General features: G+C 40.9%; 1 protein-coding gene across 1 annotated transcript in view; it reads right to left on the bottom strand.

The window, feature by feature from the left end:
* The window catches only part of LOC307266647 (shisa family member 6), a gene marked incomplete at both ends in the record, with an annotated part of 72,070 nt that overhangs the window by 20,102 nt on the left and 29,361 nt on the right, over window positions 1-22,607 (bottom strand). Inside the window, one exon of the mRNA XM_080048715.1 lies at window positions 7,340-7,378. Coding sequence (XP_079904841.1) covers window positions 7,340-7,378 — 39 coding nt within the window. The remainder of the gene's footprint in view (window positions 1-7,339; window positions 7,379-22,607) is intronic.

The following is a 22,607-nucleotide window of genomic DNA, read 5'->3' as shown; positions in this document are numbered from 1 at the left end:
ATTTGACATTTGGTGTGGCATTTTGTTTCACATCACAGTTTCAAACAATCCATTCACAGGGAGGGGCAATGCTGAGAAAACCCCAGAACACCTTGAACCTCCGTGACAAGGTTAAATAAGCATTTGCAAAATCGATTGCGGTTACATGCTCGGAGGTATCTTGGAAACCATCAGAACATTGATTTCTAGGAATTTGCATTCCGTCCAACAACTTAAAGCCACATCATGATATTCAGCAAACTCTGCGGATTGGGTTTTTGTTTGGCCACAGTCTCTTCTTGTCTTTCAATGAATAGGGAAGACATTCTGAGAGCAGGGAAAAAGCAAAGCAAGGCCTGTGTTAGAACATAAGGGGAGCAAACCTAACATACAAACAAGCAAGGTCATAAGAGTATTTGCTGGAACAACATGAGCAACATCTAGATGTCAGCGTCAAAATGTCAGGGCCGAGCAATAGCCAAATATCAACACAATGGATAACGACGCAAGCAGCAGGTACAAGTGACAAACTGAGGAAGACTCCACAAAAATTGAGCAGTTTAATATTGGGCATAAATCTGCTGGACGTAGTGGACGCTCTTTTGACAATCCAACAATAATGCTTTGTTTGAGGTATCCATCCTGACCCCTTAAGAGACTATGTTTTATTGTTTCCTTTCATTTGTCACCAATGTGTCGCTTCTTGTTTTTAATAAGACAAATTAAATGGTTAGGCATAATGCATAACTAGAGCTTCCATCTTTTTTCCATCTTCTTTTTTGTATAAGTTAAAACGAACAGAAAGCCAGCAGCATACACTTTAAGCCGCATAATAAAGAAAGACACCCTTTCACTGCTTTGAAAATGCAAACTGTATGTAGATATGGTAGAAATGGTGGACTTCAAAACACCGTCAACGCAGACAGACAGTCACAACTTTTAGAAAAATCCTAAAGGCATGCTATCTCTCAGCAACATGGGTGAGTGGATGAGTGGGTGTGTGTGTGTGTGGGGGGGGGGGGGGGGGTGGTGGTGGTAGGAGTGTAAGTACAGAACTGAGGAGACAGACATACTGTGTGTGGACACAGGATAAGCTGAGACAGAAATCAGATAAGACATGGAAAAGTATGAGAAGTTGGTTGTCTGGGATGAAAAGTGGATAGAAACAGCAACACGGGCCATTGATCACAAGACAGTGCTCCATCCCTCCACCCCGCCCAGCCCGGATCTATTAGAGAGCCATCCTCGGCTCTATGCTCCACTCTCCTCATGACAACCCTCTCTAGAACCAACAGCACTGCTGCCCATTAGCCCTGCAAAGACCTACTTGAGTTATGAATGGTTCAGAAGCGGTAGTGTGTTTGTTTGTTTGTGTGTACTTGTACTTGTACAGGCATCTTTGCGCGGACCAGTGTAAGCTTTTCAACATCCAAGGGAAGACACTTTTAGAATAGTGTGGACATTTTGCCTGATCCTTACTTCTTCAAAGGGACTTTTTAAGGGTAAGAGGTGGTTTTAAGGTACATGTTAGAATTAGGTCTAGGGAATGCATTATATCAATGTGTGTCCACGCGAACATAGAAGTACAAGAGAGTGTGTGTGTGTGTTTGCAACTGTGTGTGCAAAATGTATGTGACAGGTATGAATAGGGATGTCTCTGTCCTTCTGACTATTGACAGCTACCAACACGTCCCTGCCCTCCCCTTGCGGCAGAGGAAGTCGAGGTTAAGGGAAGCCACCGTGGGCTTGACATTTAACAACTGACAAAGAGTGTTCAGATTTAATCGCTTAATGTGAACTGCCATAATAGCCCCACTTCACTGGGTGACTAGGGGGGACAAAGCCCTAGGACTCCTGGACAAAAGCAGCTTCCCACCTCCTCATTGATTTCACTGGCAGAGCAGCAGGCTTAACTCTGACCCAATTGCAGCACAGCTGATAATGCTTCTAAGTTATATTTATAGCACGTCTTGCACAGCTAATTTTAGCTTCACTTCTTATTCTTAACTCAATGGCTGGTGGGAGTCGGGGCTTGGACTTAAGTTAAAAACATGGATTTTCCCCTCCAAAATACTAAAGCTATAGCCTACCTACAAGTATAACTAATTGTTGTCGCTTTTACTGTTTTATATGATTCATCCTATATATAATTCGCAACAAAAAAAAACATGTGCAATGGCATATCTCGTTTGGAAGGAGTAAAAGAGTGGCTGTGCAGCTAGCATAATTAGCAGTAAATGCCAGACAACAAAATGAACGCCACCCACAGAAACTCAAACTTCTTCAACAGCTCTAAATAGCACTTACTTTTGTGAACCTTTACAACCTGGCAACACTCTATTTTGCTATAGCAACGTCAATAAATCATACATTGAATTTTAAAAAACAGCACTGGGAACATTATTTCTAAATGTAGTACACAACTATTGCAGCATAGCATTGACTGCTTTGTACCGACAGTGTCAATAATAATATGAAATGAAAAACTCGATACTTTGAATGTGTTGTTAATATTACAAAAATCAAGAAGCAACTCAGCTTTAACATCACAGTGAGCAACTTAAAGACCACAAATATATTGTATATAGAACATCAAAATCCGAGTTTGAAGCCACTTTATGTACAATAGGTACAGTACAGTAGGGGAGAACGGGGTAAGTAGGCACACTTTTTACTCTAGTGAGAATTGCTCATCACCAAAACATCTGTCAATAGCCATTCCTACATTAAATTGAAGCTTAAGGTGTTGGCTAGAAATGTGTGTCCCTCTTTTTTTCCAACTTATTGTAATGAAGAAGTAATTTACCATCAAAGACACTCTGACACATTGTGACAACCAACCCCATCAAGGGGTCGGTTGTCACACACTATGGGGTTGTTTGTCACAATGTTATCTTAATGGGAAAAATCTTAAAAATAAGGCAAGGAGGCAGGACCAAATTTGAATGTTTAATTGCATTGTCAAGTTGACAAATAGGCCTACATAACGTTCTGTAGCCTTGGCAGCTGGTCTAGTTTGGGATGCACTGTTGTTTTGATTTTGTTGCCCTTTTTTCTTTTGCTTGCTAGCTGCCTTTTCCTGCTCTATTATTTCCTTCTCTGGGGTGTCAGTGAGGATACAGCTTGACAATTTCTTTCGTTATTGGGTTCCTTTTCTGGCTGCAGCCTTGAGATAACATGTGACAACCAACCCCCCAAAAAATTTGACGACCAACCCCAACTTGAATTTCTTGCTAGCATCAAGGCCAACAACCATCTGACAACTAATTAGCTTGCTAACCACAATCTAAACTATAGTTTACCCTTCACACTTTCTGAGGGTAACAAGTGTTTTGTTATAAACCCATTGTGTAAAAGCCTAGAAGAAAAATACTGAGAAGCAAAATATTTTGAATTTGACATGAAAAACACAAAACATCCTCTCACCTGAAATGCAGCAGTCTAACTCCAAGGAAGTCTATGTATGTGACCTCTGATCCCAATTCTGGACCTTTTTTATATCAACATTTCAGAGCTAGCGCGCTCTGGTGGCGAGATATAACAAATGTGACATCCAACCCATGTGACAAATTACCCCGTTCTCCCCTATATGTCTTTTAAATGATTCTGACCACACTGTTTTTGTTCGTAAAAGAAATTACACAATTCTAGTGAAAATAGCACCAATGATGCATTTGTGTATGCAATGCCAATGGTGACAACTTACTGAAAACAAGCTAGCTGGGATACCCAACTCCTTTTATGAGCCATCACCGCTATCGAGAACCTGGTTTGCCACCAACTCGACCGCCTAGAAACCCCTAAGCTTCCAGACAAACAAATCATTATTTTATATAGCCCCTGAAACTGGTATTTGTGAGGAGGAAAACCTTTTTGCCCATTATCACGTCTTTTTGCTGAATTCATTGTTTTGTTTTTGCCAGTTTTGTGTAAGAACTCCACAACTACATTCAACCAATTGAACGTTTGACATATCATGCTCTAAAAATTAATAGGGCAAAACACGTTCCCGGTGTACATACTAAACAGACACAAGTCAAGTTTCTGCAAAGTTATCAAAGGAAAATTAGCATCATGCACATTCCTTTGTACTACTGTTATGCAAATAGTAGGAGTGAGGCATATTGATATAAGGATAAGTTGTTGGCACTTATTCTTTAGTCGACTCTCATTAAGCAGTTGCAGAAAGAGAGGGTGCAATGACAAGAGGACATGACAAGAGTGCCAGTCAATTCAAAGTCAATTGTTTCGTCTTTGCACTAGATATTTAAGTTTTGTGCTGCATGGACATATTGTCGATATTTGTCCATTGTATTTGTGCTTTGATTGAACATTTGCATAAATAGGTGAAAACAAACGGAAAATACATGTTCAGAGCTGACCATTCTACGTAGGTTAGTCACTCAATTTTAACATCACGCAATTGTGATGTTCCAATTTAAAATATTGATAGTGCAGCTTTAACTGATTCCAATTCTGTAAGCACTTAAAATAACAAATTGCACTCGAAGTGAAATTTGCTATTGATTTTAACCTATTGCATTTCTGGTTCATGAAAGAAGATGCATTACATTCAGCAGGACCAAAGGGAAAAGGAAATGCAATATGTGGTGGAAAACAAAACACTTCAACACTATCATAAAACACTAACAGATCAAATAAAAAAGAACCCTATTTCAGAGCTTGACATTTAAGAAATATTTCATAGTATGGTTAAATGGTTTTGTATTTCTGCTATAACCATTTGTATACTGAAAGTCAGCAAATCCACTATATTGCTAAATGACTGTACTTCGGTTAATCTCCATCTCATGTCTGCTAAATGAGCGAAAACCAATTAATACATGTTTTGAATTGGTTGAAATAAATAGCTACACTCAACTTCCCCCGATATCATAATGCACAGATAACTCCTTTTAATGAGTCACTACTAGAGCTGCAGATTGCAAAAGTTCTTGCGTTCTTTCGAGTGCAATAAAAATCCCAGTGCGCGCTGCCGCTTCTACCCATACACTGCAGGTATAAGTATTGCTCCTTATCTCATAACTCACAATCACCCCCAAGACACCAAAAGGCCAAGTAGTGACTTGACATGTCGCCGGCTCTCCAGCTTGACAAATGTGCCATGATAGTCTGAGCATTGATGGGAAAAGGGCAAGAGGTTGAGATGGACCTCATATCCAGTTCATTTTGAAATGTAATAGATGGTGGAAAGCCACCGTGGACTACTGTGACCCCTGCGTGTTAAAAGGCAATAAGGGATCCGTTTTGTTGAAGTAGTGCCTTCATGATGTTCCTACACAGCTGCTCTTGGTTTCACTCTCTTCTCCCCTCACTACAAAGCAGAGGTGACTCACTCAGTTTAAAAGGCAATACTCTTTCCTGAAAATCCAACTGTGGCATTTTTTCCCTGAATGTCACAGCGTATAGGTATGGTGCTCCTTATACAAAAGAAAAGGCCATTTCTTCTCAACAGTTGATCGACATACCAAGCGACTCCATTTTGTAGGTTCTGTTGAAAAGCAGACTTCCCCTTTGAGAGGAGGGCGAAGGAAGAAGAAGGTAGAGGAGGAGGAAGAGGAGGGTCCGTATATCTTAAGCAAAGGATAAGCACAGATTTATCTGATGTCTTCTTAAGAATAGAAGAAGTAACATCATCAAAACTGCCCTTATCCATGCCTTTATAGACCAGCCCTCCTCTCTACACTGAGACGGACAAGAGTCGAAGACCACGCACACCATAGAGGGTTAGGACATTCAGCTCAGCAATATGTGAACACAACACGAAGAAAAAAGCTTGAGTGAAACAGTTCAGAACATTCATTTCAAAGGGAAGGCATTAGTAGTGAGATAGGATAAGGGTTTAAGGCACAACACAATGAAAAAGGATATGTGGGTCAGCTGCAACAACAATCAAGATACAGAAAACTCTTATTTACATACAGTAAGTCCTAGCTGGCGATTTTCTTTTTCATTAATTAGGCCAAAACTCATACAATGGACTTTTAAAACAATGAAAATATACAAAATACAGTTGATTCTCCTCTTTAGACTGTTTTTCTTGAAGGCAAGCCCACAACACCACAACTATTGTTTAGAACAGAACCAGCTAGGGATGTAACAGTACATGTGTTTGCCCAGAATTGTTGTTTGATTTAGTTTACAGTCAAAGCTGCTTAGATCAAAGATATAGTATTGGGCAGCATGTATTGTATTCCTAAGAGCTTAAGTCCCAACCAGAGAGCTTTGGCGGTGAGAAAGTTGTTGTTGTCTGTCTCGACCATGATAGGTGGGGTCTTCCTTAAGCACATGCAGGACAATGGAGAGGTACTTAACTCTGTATGAACTAGATTTAGTTCCGTAATGTAATGATTACTTGACAAACAACAGCTTATCGATCCGCTTAGCACTTGCCTGGCAACCTCATTGTGACAAGACTCCAGTAAGGCACTCCTGCTAGCCGTTGTTCATCAAGCAACTGTTACATTAAAGCTGGGGTATGTGATTTCTGATTGGTCGAAATTAACATGAGCTGTACACTTTGACCAATCAGAGCGAGGCTCCGATTCTGTTCTTATTGGCTGTTGGGACTGTCCATTCACTTTGGCACGACTTTGTTGGTGAAGAGCGTGTTCGGAGGGACCATAGGGGAGGGACCAATGAGAACAAGTGATCTCTATCCCAACTGCCATTTTCTCCCCAAATCCTCCACCCCAGCTTTAATTGTCATTTCTACATTTCTTTTTGAATACGGAATAAACAAATACAGTTAAAAGTGTTAATTAGTGAGCTTTACAGGTGTTAGCTAAGCGCCTCTTGGCAATTAGCTATTCAATTGATCTCCTTTGTCCTTTCTAATGTAACGGCTGGCAATAACGCGAATAAATGTTCTGTAATGTGTGTGTGTCAGTTAATTATAAACCTGCTTCACTTTTCATGATTTAAAAAAAAATTGTACCAAACCATGGATTTTGTGTACTGTTTCACCCCTAAGACCAGCGAACACACACCAGACTGTACAAGTTAACTTATCACAGACAGGAAAGCTAAACGTTAACAGGAAAATACACAGGTTAGGCACAAAGATAGATAGATAGATAGATAGATAGATAGATAGATAGATAGATAGATAGATAGATAGATAGATAGATAGATAGATAGATAGATAGATGACAACGGGAAGGCACTGCACTACGATTAACACCGCAGGTAGAAGCTGCCTCTAAACACTGCTCAGGAGCCAGATGTTGCTTCATTTATCACTATTCATTGTAAAAAGGGTTCATGAGAAATACAAAAAAATCCTAAAGAAGTGATTAGAGGCAACCTTGTCCCTTAAAGAAATAACATCCATCCCTACCATGGTGACTCTGGGAGCGGACCGGCCAATGCTTTTCTCCTAAAAAAACAGAATCATTCATTAGATTGTGCTACTATACTTGTACGAGGATATAACAGAAAAGTACAGTATATATATATATATTCCCAGTATATTACAGTGTATATAACTATACATATAACAACCAACCGTTATAGTATTGGCACTGAAAAGCAGGGATGACATTCATTTCACAACACCAGCCTTTGCAGCACAATAGATTTGTTATATGAATAACATCCGTTATATGAGTTGCCCACAAGCGTTTCAGCGTGTAACATGGAACATGTGAACACAAGTCGTGCAGGATGTCGCTGTAAGTTAGAACCATTTCAGTGGAAGGATATCGATTGTGTTATATTTGATCTTCCCATCAACTGTTGGCTGATGCCAACTGACACTGTGACACAAAGCATCAAGTCACCTCTCTTCCCCCTCTCTCACGCACGCACACACACACACACACACACACACACACACACACACACCTAAACTATTACCAAGCATAAAGGAAGACAGAGAGGATTTTGATATTAGAGGTTGAACGTTTTAAAAATAACAGATTTTGGATACAACATATGAACACATCTTCTGTAATAACCTTTACAATAGTGCAAAGAAAGATTATGGAAAGTTGATATATTTTCAGAGTATTGAAAAAAAACGGAATGTTGAGATAATGGCCATTAAAGATAATTGCATAGGAGAAATATACAGACACAGGAAGACAAGGTTTAGTCAAATTAACACTGAAATGTGCATTTTTTATTTATACAAGTATTAAGAAGACATGTTATGGAAGCCAAATAAACAAACATATCTAAATTGACCAGTGCTTCAACAAAGAAAGTAATTGCCTGTAGTGTCTCGCCTTAAGATGAAAAGAGAGAATGGAGGTATAGTAGGAGGAGAGGAGAAGAGGGTAATGGGAAGAAGGGAGGAGGTCTAAAAAAAAAATCACAGTTATTCCCCCACACCCTGCGAGGCTCCAGCCATGCGGGACTTTGATCCATCACTATCGATTTACCATCAGCTTCTCATCGCCACAGCCAGCCTCCCACACACACACACACACACACACACACACAGAGCTAGGGCTGGTTCCCCCGGCCTCTGAATGATATGCACACCAGGGCTGACCTTATACCCAGTGGCCGAATGAACCTTTACAATGCATTCATGATATGATTAGCACAGTGAGGAGACACACTGCTATATTCTACACACTGCACTCTACTCATCACAACAACATTACTTTAAAGGTCACATATTATGCTAAATGCACTTTTTAAATGTGTTCTAACATATCCATGGGTCCACGGTGTGCCTAGAGACTGCCAAAATATAAAAAAAAAATAACAATCTCTCCTGTTCTCACTCTCCCCCTTTCTGAAACCCCCAACCCTCCCCCCCAATATACTCCAGTCAGAATTTTCCCCTTTTCTGACCTCACAAACTGGAAAAGCCAGAAGCTTCCACTGTGCAGCCCACACCCCTATTTCTTATTGGTCCACGGCCCTGACAGACAGAGGGCGAGGCGGATCTGGCTTCGCTTCTGGACAGGGGGCGGGGGCAGCTCAAAGATTGTATATTTACGAGGGGAGCTGCAGCTCCTTTTAAAAAATAGGCCATTGTGAGATTAGCTGAACATCAGCATAGTACAATACATTATCTGAAAGTTTTTTTCAGCAAACAATTAAAGAAAAACGTATTAGGGACCACTAAGACCATATAATATGGTGTATAATAGAACCGAAAAGTGTATAATATGGGAGCTTTAAAAACCTGAATGTTGAGTATGGAGTTAGTATTGGACCTTACAGTGAGATTATTAACCTTTTTGAAAGAAGAACATGCCCACATGCCCAGCCTTTTGCTGTTTTGTTATTAGATTACAAAATAGTGTTTGATTCCAGGCCCACATCTAGAATGAGCAATAGACCTTCCCAACTCAATGTGCGGCACCAACGCATGCATTTCAAAGTACCACAGCACGCAATTGGATTCCACTACGATTGACTATGACCAATCAGAGCAATGAACAAGGTGACGTATTCAGCCCCGTTCGTTTAGCGACCAACGGGGCTAACTGGTGAATTAAACTTTTGCCTTGCAAATACGTATTTCTTGCTAATGAAAGATTTGAGTGTCGTCTTCTGTTCATTTATGAGAGAAAAAGCTAAGTCCAAATCATTAAGTGTCAAAGCCGTTCCAAACAACCACCAAACAACGTATCTGCAGCCATCGTTGTTGTTTACTATTGCGACTTCGACTACGCACGCGCAGCACTGTCGTCATCCGGTTACGCCCGGCAATATGAGATTTGATTGGTTGCTCCAAATTTTCTGACATAGTTAATGAGCTTCAATGGTTCGTCCCCAGAGTAACCTGTGGAGCAAATTTAATTTGCTAGCGGCCAGTCTGGATTACCAGGGTCATTTAACACTATATTAGTATCATATATATCTGTGAGTGTCAGTATTAATAAACTCATCGTTGTTACGATATTTTATATCTCCTTTCTCCTTTGTTAACTTCTTTCTTTTTTTAGAGTTTGAATTATTTTGTAATACATATAAGAATGATTGTACTTCAATATTAGCAGCCCTGAGCCTAGCTTCATCGGTATATTGATCAGTAGCTCTTGATATCTCCCCTTGGATTTATTATGGTAGTTTTGACCTCACCGGGCTGAGAAATCTGTACTCATTTCTCCTTCCGGGAACAGGGAAGACCAGTCCACTGACATAAACCCCTCAAGGTACAATATGTTAGACAGGGGCGGCTGGAGATTCCTATACAAGATTACCTTGAGCGTTATTCCTGTCAATAACTTCCATCAAGACATGTAATGCAAGGCTGAAATATTGATGGCTGTGGAATGTTTCCCCCCCCTGATGACACACTGTTATATCCTGCATCCGTTGGCCCGTATCTTGATAGCATGGGAATAATGGGAAAAATTTAGATGTATGCTTGTAATATGCAACATTACGTATGTAGTGAACTCTTGTATGCAACTTAAAGGGCGTGGGAAAGAAATATGCAGCTGCCTTAGACCTTCAGCTTTAGCAGTTAGTTACAGTATGTGTTTCCTTTGCTGCTTTGGTTGAGGTAATGCATGTAATCCATCCGTGTGTGACCCTGCTACGGTAAATGAGCTGCAAAAAAAAAAAACGCCAAAATGACCGTTCATTGTCTGTCATACATCTGTTTACCAGCCCCACTGCAGTGTTCCTGTGTGGCTATTTACAATCAATATGTGACAAGCAACCTTGGCGCTCAAAGCATTGGTTACAGTTCTCCTGACTCAACATCATGCATTCAATTTATGATGTTTTTTAGTCAACAGAAACTTGTAGGGTGCGAGAATGCTATATTGAATATTCAGAATTTCTCCTTTCATCTTCCGATTTCACAGCATTGTGATGTAAAGCAGTCGCTTATTTCTTTGCGACCCATAATTTTGTTGCATTATACGAAGAGGAGGACACATCTGAAGGTTTCAAAACTGACTGTCGGAGCAGGACGAAGAGGAGGGATGAAATTTATACAAATTTGGCTTTTGGAGCAGGGCTACAAATGACATAAGTGTAGTGTTGGCAGCTCAACACTCAACAACATTGCTTATGCTCCTTCATTGGAATAGGACTGCGTTTTTTTTACAGTCAACTCCTACACCTTACATGTTGGCAGCAGGAGTGATTTGGACTGTTGCAGCCAAAAATCCCTGACTATCTGGTTCACTATACCACCAAGGGGAAACACAGCTGCAAGTTAAAAAGCTGCAGGAGAGTCAATGCACTGATCAGATCTATACCAAAGCAGGATTGCAGATTTTCAGTTCAAGGTAACTCATTCTACAGGGGCCCTGCTGCATACCCAGCCACCCTCAGCCCCCGGCCGGCCTTGACAAACCAGCAGCACTACGTATCTCCTGAAATCAATGATTTGGACCCTGCCACAATGTCAGCCTGCAAACGTAGCAAGCCTTCACAATACACTCGGACAGGGTAAAAGTTTTTTGTATGAGTCTTCAAGCAAATTCAGCCACAAGAACTGAGTGCAACATTTCACTTTATTTAGTAGGGGCACTAAATGTGCAGTTGAAAGCTTTGCATAGTCCCACTCTGGTCTTTATTGAGCAGTATATCACTTACGAACTACTTGAAAGTAAGTCTATTTTAGCTAAAACCTCATCAAACAATCACAGCTGTGAGTTCCATTGATAGTAATGGGCATTTCAGTGACGCTAAGGCGACATGATGGAGAAAGTGACTCCAGGGGCTGCTGCCATGCTGTGATGTATCCTGCAATAAAGCTAAATGTTTTTTTTACGACAGTAAGACTTCACATACATGTGTATTTGGTATTAACACATAATGTAGCGTATTTAGTATCTCATCATTTATGCTGGCTAATGGTGTCAATGCAGCTCACAAGCCCCAAAGCTGAAACCGCACCGTTACAAAACTGATCATTAATTAATGGCCACATATGTATCATCGTAATGTGCTAACTCGGAACTTCCAATGTAGCATACAAAGTGGCTGTTAGCGGACTTGACTGTTTTACTGCCTTAATCTAAAATGGAAGAAACCTACATTGTTTATAACTGATAGGAGTAGAAATAACAGCAAGCCAACGCATATATTGTGACTCGGCATTGAATACGGTCTACTTCTCAGCTTCTACTGGACTCCAGCAACAGGGTGCCATGCAATAAGTCCAACAGCCCATTATTGTGACAGCTCAATCATCCAACATATGTCTAAAGTAGTGAAGTTAGTTTTAAGTTGGACATCCCACAGATATTCATCAGCTAATAAATCGGTTTTGTGTAAACTATTGATGGCCCTTAAATCAGTTTGCCGGTACATGCAAGGGGTAACCATCTTTCTGCTGCCTACTGTGGATAAAACTATGAAAGAAGACTTTGCGGATGAATGTCTGTTGAATATCCAACCTGAATCTAACTTCAGCGCGGTGGAAATATGCCGGGACTATTAAACTCGAATAATGGTCCGTCGGAATTATGGATAGTCCCCAGCAAAAGGACTATTGATTTTGTTTCCCTTTCCTTACTACACAGTCACTATACAGAGGAATCGCTTCCAATGCACATAATATAACATGTGACTGTTGTATTAAGTCTTTACTTTGGTCTTTAATTACAAAAAAAAAATTGATTTCCAATATGTGCAATTCTTTCTCATCTGCCACCCTGGTTTTTGATTTCTTTCAATCAACACCTCACCGAGCGAAGTCGCACTCGGTTAGCTTGCTTCCTTAATCACGGCACATTAGCATATTAACAAATCAATTGGCACGTAGGAGTGCCTCTTTCTATCTGTACCTGTGGCAAAATACTGGGTGCACTAGCGTGCCAAATGTGTGATTTGTTTCACACACACAACCCTCACCCGACACACAACCCTCAGACACGCGCACACACACACACACACACGCCACCGCTCCCCTGCTGGGCGTGTTGGATTGCCATCAGTCCCCGAGAAAGCTGCTTACATAACCACGCTGCCAGCACCAGCCCACGTCAGCCTCTATATTAGATGATAGCATCTTAAATGGCTTTTTGACAATGTTGGATCCCACTTGCTGTGTACAAAGACGAGGCCACTCATGAGTGTTGAGTGCATGTGTGAGAGCCGAGGGGCCGTGGGGGCTGCTGTGTTTGCCTGTAAGTGATGTTGAATAAGATGGTGTGTAATGAAAAGGAGTTCAGGAAAAGGGAGGGAGACTGAAGCTGTCTGGCCAACTTTAGGAGCGAAAAATAGTTCAGATTCATTTGTCTAACATCTTATGCAATTGTTTAAGACATATTCTCCGGGGCTTGGATGTAACACAACGTTAAATATTTATGCTAACAGGTTCAGGGGTTGGGATTTTACAGCATGAAAGCCGATCGTGACGCGATTAACAGAAGCAGATGAGTACAAAGTTGCCAGAGTTTACTGGTCTTATTGCAAGGGGTAGGGGGCTTTCTTCATTAACTCTCCATCTCATACAGCAATCCCCCAAGCTTGAGACGGTGCGGGGCGAGCGAGCAAGGGAAAGATTAGAAGAGAGAGAGAGGAGAGCAAAGATTCGATAAAGAAGGGGAGAGTCTTATTTCGTGCTTCACACACTGCTGGATGATCAAAGTAGAAAAATGCTGTTTTAATTCCCAGAATCATATCTCATCTCCTGTCCACAAGCTCATTATGGAGAATTATGCTGCAGGACAGAGGGGGGGAGAAGAAGAGACAGGGGATGCACACAGAATACGCACCCTAAAAATCCAGCTGCATTACTAGGTTTGTTTAAAGGCACACTATGCAACATTTTAATGAAAAAATAAATTATAGAGTCACACGAAAATAAGCCAACTCAATGATCACTTCTGCCCAACTAAAATGAGTGGGGTTGTGTTTACGCATAATGCACAGCAAAATAGATATCAATCATCCCAACAAACCCCAAAAATATTGAATCAAAAGAGCATTACGGGATTGATAACATAATTAGCAATATGATTAGCTAGTAGTACATCAACACAAAGGTGGCTACATAAAAGTGCATTCAAAAATGCATCTTTAAAAAAATATACTCTTCAGAGAGGATATATTCACCAAACAAATAAAAGGAATGTGTCCAGACCTAGCGTGTAATGGATTAGTTTGGACAGAGTCTAACGCCCCTAGCTGCCTGAGGCCACAGCTTTAAAAAAAAAAAAATCAAAATACAACCAATCCTTTGAAGCAGATAAATGGCCAAAGAAGGACACCTGATGTCATGTTGTAGTACAGCATCGAGCATCAAGGCATGACCGTCCTAAAAACAAGCCTCCCCGATACTGGCAGGGCTTGTATTTCTCACTGCGAATGAGCTAAGTACACCTGAACAAATCTGTCCATACATTACTCCTCCAGCTCCCCATTCAACAGCACAATCAGGCTCAGCAGGGGGGGCTCCAGTCATTAACAGCCCAGTTAATTCTAAACTCATTAACAATGGAGCCATAACAATAGTGCACACAGAAGCAGAAGGTGTGGGTGGACTTGGGTTTTTCATAATCAACTGTCAGTCATTTGCTAAAATAAAGGCATTCTTTAAGTCGGCATATGGGGGACCGAAGCCCCACAGTTGCAATTTAATTAGCATTTTGCTGGAGTTTTTACAAAAGGAACATGAGTATGCAGTGTCATGACTACGGGAGGATGGGGCTTTCATGAATAGAAATGTGTTGCTACAAAAAAGACAAGAGGAGAGAGTTTGAATTAAAGCCCTGAAAAAAATGCATTGAAAGTTTAGATTTATTTTTTTCACCTCCTCCTCCTCTGGGCCTCCTGGTTGAATAAAGGAATAAAACAAGACAAAAAGTGCTGGATGATTATTCACCAGTTTTTTTCTCTGTCCTGGGAGAGCAAATCTCTGTGACCCTTTTACGCCCTCCTAGGATTCTCTTTTTTTTCCGGCATACTTCTGTTAATTATTTTCAATTACCATAGATTAAAAAGTCAATTTTATTTAAGAATTGAAAAGAAATTGAAATATATTATCTTCAGAAGCACGTCATATTCCTGGATGTGACCGGCAGTATATCCTGCTCTGATGGAACACATTGCATTTTTACATGTTGGAAATCAAAGCTTCATTCATTCCCCCCCCCTCCCCCGAGCCTGCAGCACGCAAATGCCGACAGCCCTTGACAAGGTGTGCACACAGATTGCTTCGGGAGCGAGGTGTTGAGTGAGACAAATCTGAATATTGATTAAGTCCGTTTAATCCACCTCGGGCGCCTATTGATATGTCACTCATCCTGCTAGATCTAGGAAAGCGTATCAGCCTTTGCGAGCAGCACCGTGGCCCAAGGACACCCTGCTCTTTTTTTCTGTTGTGTTTTAATTGCTGTTGGCACTACTGCATCGTGACTCATGGTAATGACTTAATGAAGTCATTGAGATTTAGTGAGCAGCGGCCCACAGGCTATGGACTCCCTGCCGAGAATAGTATAGTGCAACCGTTCAATATGGTTTTATTCACATTTCAGAAAAAGAGTGCCACTACAGTCGCATCGGTTCCATTGATCACAGTGAATAGGAATGGGGCTAGGTGGGAGCTGTGTTTTAATGGCCACCATATGCAGGCATTTTTAATATTTCATCATGATTGGATCTCACAGGGAGGTTAATCCTTTTTTTCCTTTTCAATCACCACACACACCACACTTTTATTATTTAAAGTAGCTTTGGATGTGTTATTAATATCAATGTTAATTTAAGCCTCAGCTAAATGAACATAATGTAGTGTAATCTTAGCCTGGCACCGCCTGCCTACCTACTTCCGCTCAATTTTCATTTCCCTTTAGTAGTCAGTCTGGGTTTTCTCCCTGGCAGATTTTTACCTGTCTAATCACCGAACAGAGGGAGTGGTTGAGAACAATGACGTGCGCCAGTTTCAGTTGAAGCCGGCGCATGACATACGTCACAACCAAACGGTATGCGATTGGTTGGCAGATCCAGAGTGGCACTGGGCAGATCCAATAGTTTTTCTCTTCAAGTGAGTTTACGTTTGTCAATTGAGGGATTCCAGACCTTCTGTACAAATGAAATGGAGTACGATGGTCTGGCAGGGCAGGACCAGGCTAGTGTAACCTTATAGTGCCGTGAAAAGTAACATTCTGCTGTTTTACAATATTTTTGTCATTAAAAATGGAGTTTGCGTGCAGGGAACAGGAGAATGACATTCCATCAAGTGCCGAACAGCTGCATATGCAGTTGCAGTTATAATTCTGACAGTTGAGAAAGTAAAGGAATGATTTCACATTGTTAGAGCAACAATATCTGCCAAAAGCGGATTGTAAGTGTGGATGGTGGGCTCAACAACATGTTGGGCTTTAAAAAGATGTTTCCTGTTTCAAACTGCGAAAAACCATGATCGCTCCCTAACCTTAACTAAGTAGTTGTTACTGTAGGCATGATGACCTTAACGAAGTAGGCAGAAATTAATTAGTCTTGTAACCCAAACCTCGTTCCTTGAATCTAACTGTGTCGTAATTGTGCATTAATCAACCTAATGTGAGTACCCAGAAGCCCTTGCTTCACAGCACTATGGACACGGCGAGAACTTCTGGGCAAGAGCCATGAATTTCGTGGTGCACCAATCAAAATGCGGTCGGATTTAGTCAGAATTTGATTGGCCGCAGTAAGTGGGAGGGAGAAAGCTCAATGCATCCCACTTCCTGCATCTGATGATAGTCCAGAGAGAATGGCAAAACTCGCTACCATTTTCTGCCTTTTTGTAGGGGATTCATTTGCAACAATTTTCTCCACATGTTTCCTTGATTACATGTAGCAGTAGATGCACTTTTTGTCCAAAGCTTTACACTGAAGTAAAAGAAAAAATCCAAGGAGTGTGAAACGTTTTAAAGGCACTGCATACTGTGTTGTTTCTACTCAACTTTGGAATAATGTATTTTACATCAATGAGGTAATGAAATTCAGCAATCACAGAGAGCGCTTTGAATGGTAATTTAGTATCATGGGATAAAGTTCTGATAGAGAACACTCTGTTCCAAAAATAATCTGCACACGCTCAGAACAATTTGAGCATGAAAATGCCATGAAAGGCTTATGGGAATCTTGTTATTTAGTTTTAATAATAATGACTTTCATTTCAAATCAAGTTTCTGTTTCCTCTAATAAACAGTCTAATACAGAGAATTGAATTCAATCCAATCTTGAGAGAGGGTGACAGATCCCTACACAAGGACAAAAGAGGTAGAAATAGGTTTCGGGGAAATGCATTCAGGTATTACTTCATATTTTATTGACATCAGGTAATTGGTTAAAGCGTCTTCGGAGCGATCAGTATTCTAGGTGAGCGACTGAGGTACGTCAGAGTCTCCGTCGGAGGCGATATCTGACAGAGCCTTCCAGCAATCTAATTAAGTAATAACCCCTCGCTGAGAGAAAAAGCAAAATGAGCACGGAGGGAAAATCTATAGAATTCATTTCCAAGAGATGCCGCGGCAATTTGTTTCAAAGTGACAAATATTGCCTTCGTTAGATGTACAAAAACATAAATCATCTGCAGTTGAAGGGCCACCGTTTGACATTGTTGGTCATTTTGCTTTGATAAATTGGCACATTAGTGTTTTGGAGAAAGAGATTTCACTCCATCTCTTCGCCTTGATGATGTCTTCTGGCTCCTGTTTAATTCCTGAACTGGCTAAATCTATAGCTAGGGCTCCTCAAGCAAATATTTGAGGCACCTGTTGAGACTAACAACATGCCTTGCATAATGGAGAGGCACTTTGTGGAGGAGAGGGCAGGAGCAGGCCAGTGGGTAGATTGAATAGTGATGGGACCGGGGGACACCTGGGGTTGGGAAGGAAACGTCCCCCCCCCCACACACACACACACACCACTGTGTTAAATTACATTTGCACAGCCAAATCTCCAATACATACAACATAGAATATATAACATTTGAATAAAATAAATTGTTTTGAATACATTAACCAGGGAATCATATACAATAATGCAAGCCCTCGAAAGGATTGCTTAGCCAAGGACGCCTGCTTGTGGCTTTTGTAAGGGGGCAAAACGCATCAAACTCTCTGACAAATAGTTCCTCGATGGTATGCCAGGGAGACATTTCTTTTCTTAAACTTACTCTGTTGATATCATGTGGGGAAACAAATTGAAAAGATGAATGAAGTGGAAAATTACCGCTCTATTATATTGCAAACTTGAATTGTGCACCAGAGCCGAGCCAGTAAATGTTTACACACACACACACACTCACATGTCAATGCATGAAATACAATGGGCTCTTTTATGGGTGTGTTTAATTAATACAGCTCCACATAGCCAACGTGCTCACTCTCTTCCTTTTTGACAAAGCGTCATATTTCACGTTGGCATGCTTTTCAGTCAAATGAGAGCACGTCAGCTTGATAGATGGGAGGGTCCGTGTGGATGATGCATATCCCTTGTGATTGCTTCCATGGCCATCGCTCACTGCAAAAGGGTGATTAGTTAGGCCCCGCTGCTGACACCTCAGCTAGCGCCCCATGCTACGCTTAACCTGTCTCATAGGTGGGGTCCGGTTACCTCACCACCACAACACACTGGTCTTTGAGTGCATGAGCTCAATCAGTGGGGCTAAAAATAATGGATTATGTCCAAGTCCTATCAATCTATCAATCTGCATTTTGAGGGGACGGAAGGCATGATGGACGGAGAGTGCTGGTGCTATTTCTGAAAGAGGTTTTGGTTGAGAAATATCACTCACATTCTCAGTCTCCCTGGGTGTCATTGTGCTACCTGTCAAAAGGTATTTTGGGAGGGATGTGTCCGTGCCGACCTTGTCTAGCCTCGGCATGCGATGAGAGAGGGAGGGAGAGAGAGTGTGAAAGAGAGGGAGAGAGAGAGAGCAACACTGACAAGGAGTTTGTTTTGACCCTGTACCTGAAGTGACAACCACTAACACCAGCCTGTTTTGACAGATGTAGGCTCCTCAGGTTGTCACATTTGCAAGCAATCAAGTCTGAATAATGGACATTTAGCACGCAAAGTATGTCATTTGGAATGAATGTGCATGCAAGCCATACAGCTCCTAAACTGCACTGCAGCACTGACGGTGTTGTTCAACTCCGTTGCCACACAACTCGGTGACTGAGTTATTTTTGCTCATGGTAATGTAAGTGTGAAGCAGTTTCTGAGCAACACCGAACAGCCTTACCTTTAGACATGGATTAAATGCTTCCACACTTCTCAGATGCGTTGGTGTTGTAATTCATTTTGAAACAGAACCTGCTAGTTTGTTTAGGAAACAACAACCTTTTTAGTCCCAAAGGTTGTTCAAATTGGTTAGGGCTTTATTCGCGTCATGTAAAATGTACTTACTTCCATCCTTTAAAATGTTAACTCTCAACTAAGATATATTTTTTTCTATGCTCTGCAATTTGACATGGGTGAGGTTCAGTTTGAATGTGGTGATTGTCACATACTCGGGTGCACCAATCAGGATTTAACAATTGAATTGGAATCAGAGGCCAGTTGACGGTTGGTTGGTCTATGTCCACCAAATCAGATAAAATCACATCCCACAGAGTTATTTCAGTGTGAAATCATTTATAATACCTGGATATGATTGATTTCAAACTTTTATTATTGAAGCCATATTATTGAACCCACATAGTCTTTGAGTATTAGTAAAAAGGTGTAACCAATAATAAAGCCATAACTTCCAAACAATATATATACACTCACCGGCCACTTTATTAGGTACAGCGGTTAATTTTCTTGTTAACACATATAACTAATCAGCCAATCACATGTCAGCAACTCAATGCATTTAGGCATGTAGACCTCGACGGGACAACTTATTGAGGTTAAAACCGAGCAACAGAATGAGGAAGAAAAGGGTTTTAGGTGACTTTGATCATGGCAATGTTGATGGTGCCAGGAGGGCTGGTAGTATCTCAGAAACTGCTACTGGGATTTTCACTCTAAACCATCTCTAGGGTTAACAGAGAATGGTCCGAAAAAGAAAAAATATCCAGTGAGCGGCATTTGTGCGGACGTAAAATGCCTTGTTGAAGTCAGAGGTCAGTGGAGGATGGGCATACTGGTTCGAGATGATAGAAAGGCAACAGTAACTCAAATAACCACTCGTTACAACCGCGGTATGCAGAATACCATCTCTGAACGCAAAACACGACCAACCTTGAAGCAGATGGGCTACATCAACAGAAGACCCCACCGGGTGCCACTCCTGTCAGCTAAAAACAGGAAAATGAGGCTACAATTCTCACAGGATCACCAATATTGGACAATAGAAGATTGAAAAATCATGCCTGGTCTGATGAGCCTCGATTTCAGTTGGGACATTCAGATGGCAGGTTCAGAATTTGGCGTAAACAATATGAAAGTATGGATCCATCCTGCCGTGTACCATCAACCATGCCATGTTCAAAGTCACCTAAACCCCCTTTCTTCCCCATGCTGATGCTCGGTTTGACTTCAGTACATTGTTTTGATCACTTCTAAATGCATAAATGCATTAAATTGCTGCCATGTGATTGGCTGATTAGCTTTTTGTTTTTATAAGCCATTGAACAGGTGTACCTAATAAAGTGGCCGGTGAGTGTATATATATATATATATATAAATGGTGGCTTATGAGAAAGCGGTACCATTGACAATATATATTAAAAAAAAAATAACTAAACTGCAAAAGTGCAAACACCAGCATTACTGATCGTGATCCATTCTGATGCTGCATAGTCTTATTCATTTGCATATCATGATTGTTGGATGGTGTAGAGACATGATAGTCTACAAAGAGCCAAAACGGATCTACTCCAGTCAAACTGCATATTCAAGTTCAAGTAAAACAAATTAGAGTACATTAGTGATGCCCGATTAAATTATTAGGGGGAGTTCCTTCAAGCAAAATTACATAAGACCTGTTTTTTTATATATAAATATAAATATATCCTTTATATCTTTTACCGTGCAAATGTGTGGCCAATCAACTTGAGAATTGAGACGATCCCCTCTTTTAAACTGATTATGATTTCTGCAATTAGTGTATTTAAAAACCGAGCCAAAGATGGTAGCCCGGGGTTATTGCATTAGACAAGATCATTAGCCAGTTCAGCTAGTAATGCCCAGAGAAATAGGCTGTGCCCTTGGTTGGTCCCTTGCGCTCAACCAAAACACCCGATTTAGACATGAACTTAGTCACATGACCTTAATTGTGCATTACTCACTATCAAATTCCATTCCATGTCACAACAATACATACTGTGGGCTTCTGAGATCTTCTCGGCCAATTAATTAAAAAGCTAGAGAGTATAGCCTTTAGCGCAAGCATAACGCCACCAGGGTCTGCAGAATCAGTTACAGCTAAAAGGCTAATGAGCTAGCTAAAAGTCAATGAGCCGCCAGCGCTAGTAGATATCATCCCTCTGGAAACACTTTCCATTTTTGACTATATTTCCCAGGGGGCATTGTGGCAGCTGCATGGCTGATTCCTTCTGGTTTAATTTAATATCTAGACCTAGATTGCTCCGTCTGCCAAAATAAATCACCATGGTCAGGAGAGAGATGGTTATGGAAGCACGTACAATGAAAAGCCAGGTGGAGCTCATTGGGCCAAAATCTAGTCCCAACTCCCCACGCTGATCAGGTGGGTTCGAGTACTCCGAAGTCATTTTTAAGAGATAATTCAATTTAACTTCAAGCTAAAGCAAATATTGACTCGCGCTCTTGTAAACATTTTAATTTCCTCTGGAACGCGGGCTGATTCTGGGGCGATGAGTAAGACCAAACACTAATTACGGGGAACACTAATTAATGTTTGAGGCGATTAATAATGTAAAAGTCACTTCTTATTTTTTTTGCATGCCCCCAAGTGTATCGTTTGCCTAAACCTCAGCTCTTGGCACAGAGAGAGAGAGAGAGAGAGAGAGAGAGAGTTATATTTCTGTCCTATGGTGTACCAAATCAAACTGTATGGGGTGAGACCAGCCCCGCCATGTGACTCTTCTCCTCTCCAAAGGGAATATAGACGGGCATGAATGTTATTACCGCTCCCTGGATGGACTGCAAAAAGAGTCCTGAGCTGTTTAGACTTGAACCTGATGCAATATTGATGGCGCTGGGTCGGGCCTGGCACAGACAATGCTCCGAGTGGAGACGGATCAATGCCACATCAAGGGAATAGAGGCAGTTAAGTGAAGGGAGCACAATTGAGCTGCATGGAGGCAGATCTACTTTGGATAGTTTAAAATGGACAGAAACTAAAACACGGTATAGGCAACCACATCAAGCCTCTCAGTGGACTGTGTATTTTCACTGGAGACCAAAAGAGAGACCTCTTTGCAGTGGGAAAAATGAGTCTTAAAAAAATATTTAAAAAAAAACATTTAAACAAGGTGTATTTTGCATGTAATACGTTTTTATTTTTTTTATCTGCCAGTGGAACATGTGAAAATTCTCACGGGAAGATTTCTTGAAATAAGTTGCAATATTTAAGCCTGTCAAGATAGACGAGAACTTGAAAACGAATTTTTTAAGTATATTTTACTTGTATTGGGATGTGTTATGTATATTATAATAAGCCTGTAATGCTCAAAAGCAGTATTCTTTCCCCAACATGTCCATGTCATTTCAAGTGAAATTTTTTCAAGTAATACTAAATAGAACATAATTACCTACTTGAAATTAGATTAAGT

This window comes from Ammodytes marinus, assembly GCF_949987685.1.
Source record: "Ammodytes marinus genome assembly, chromosome: 20".
Classification (NCBI taxonomy): domain Eukaryota; kingdom Metazoa; phylum Chordata; class Actinopteri; order Uranoscopiformes; family Ammodytidae; genus Ammodytes; species Ammodytes marinus.
Note: the sequence above shows the minus strand (reverse complement) of the source record. Positions and strands in the feature narration are given on the sequence as shown.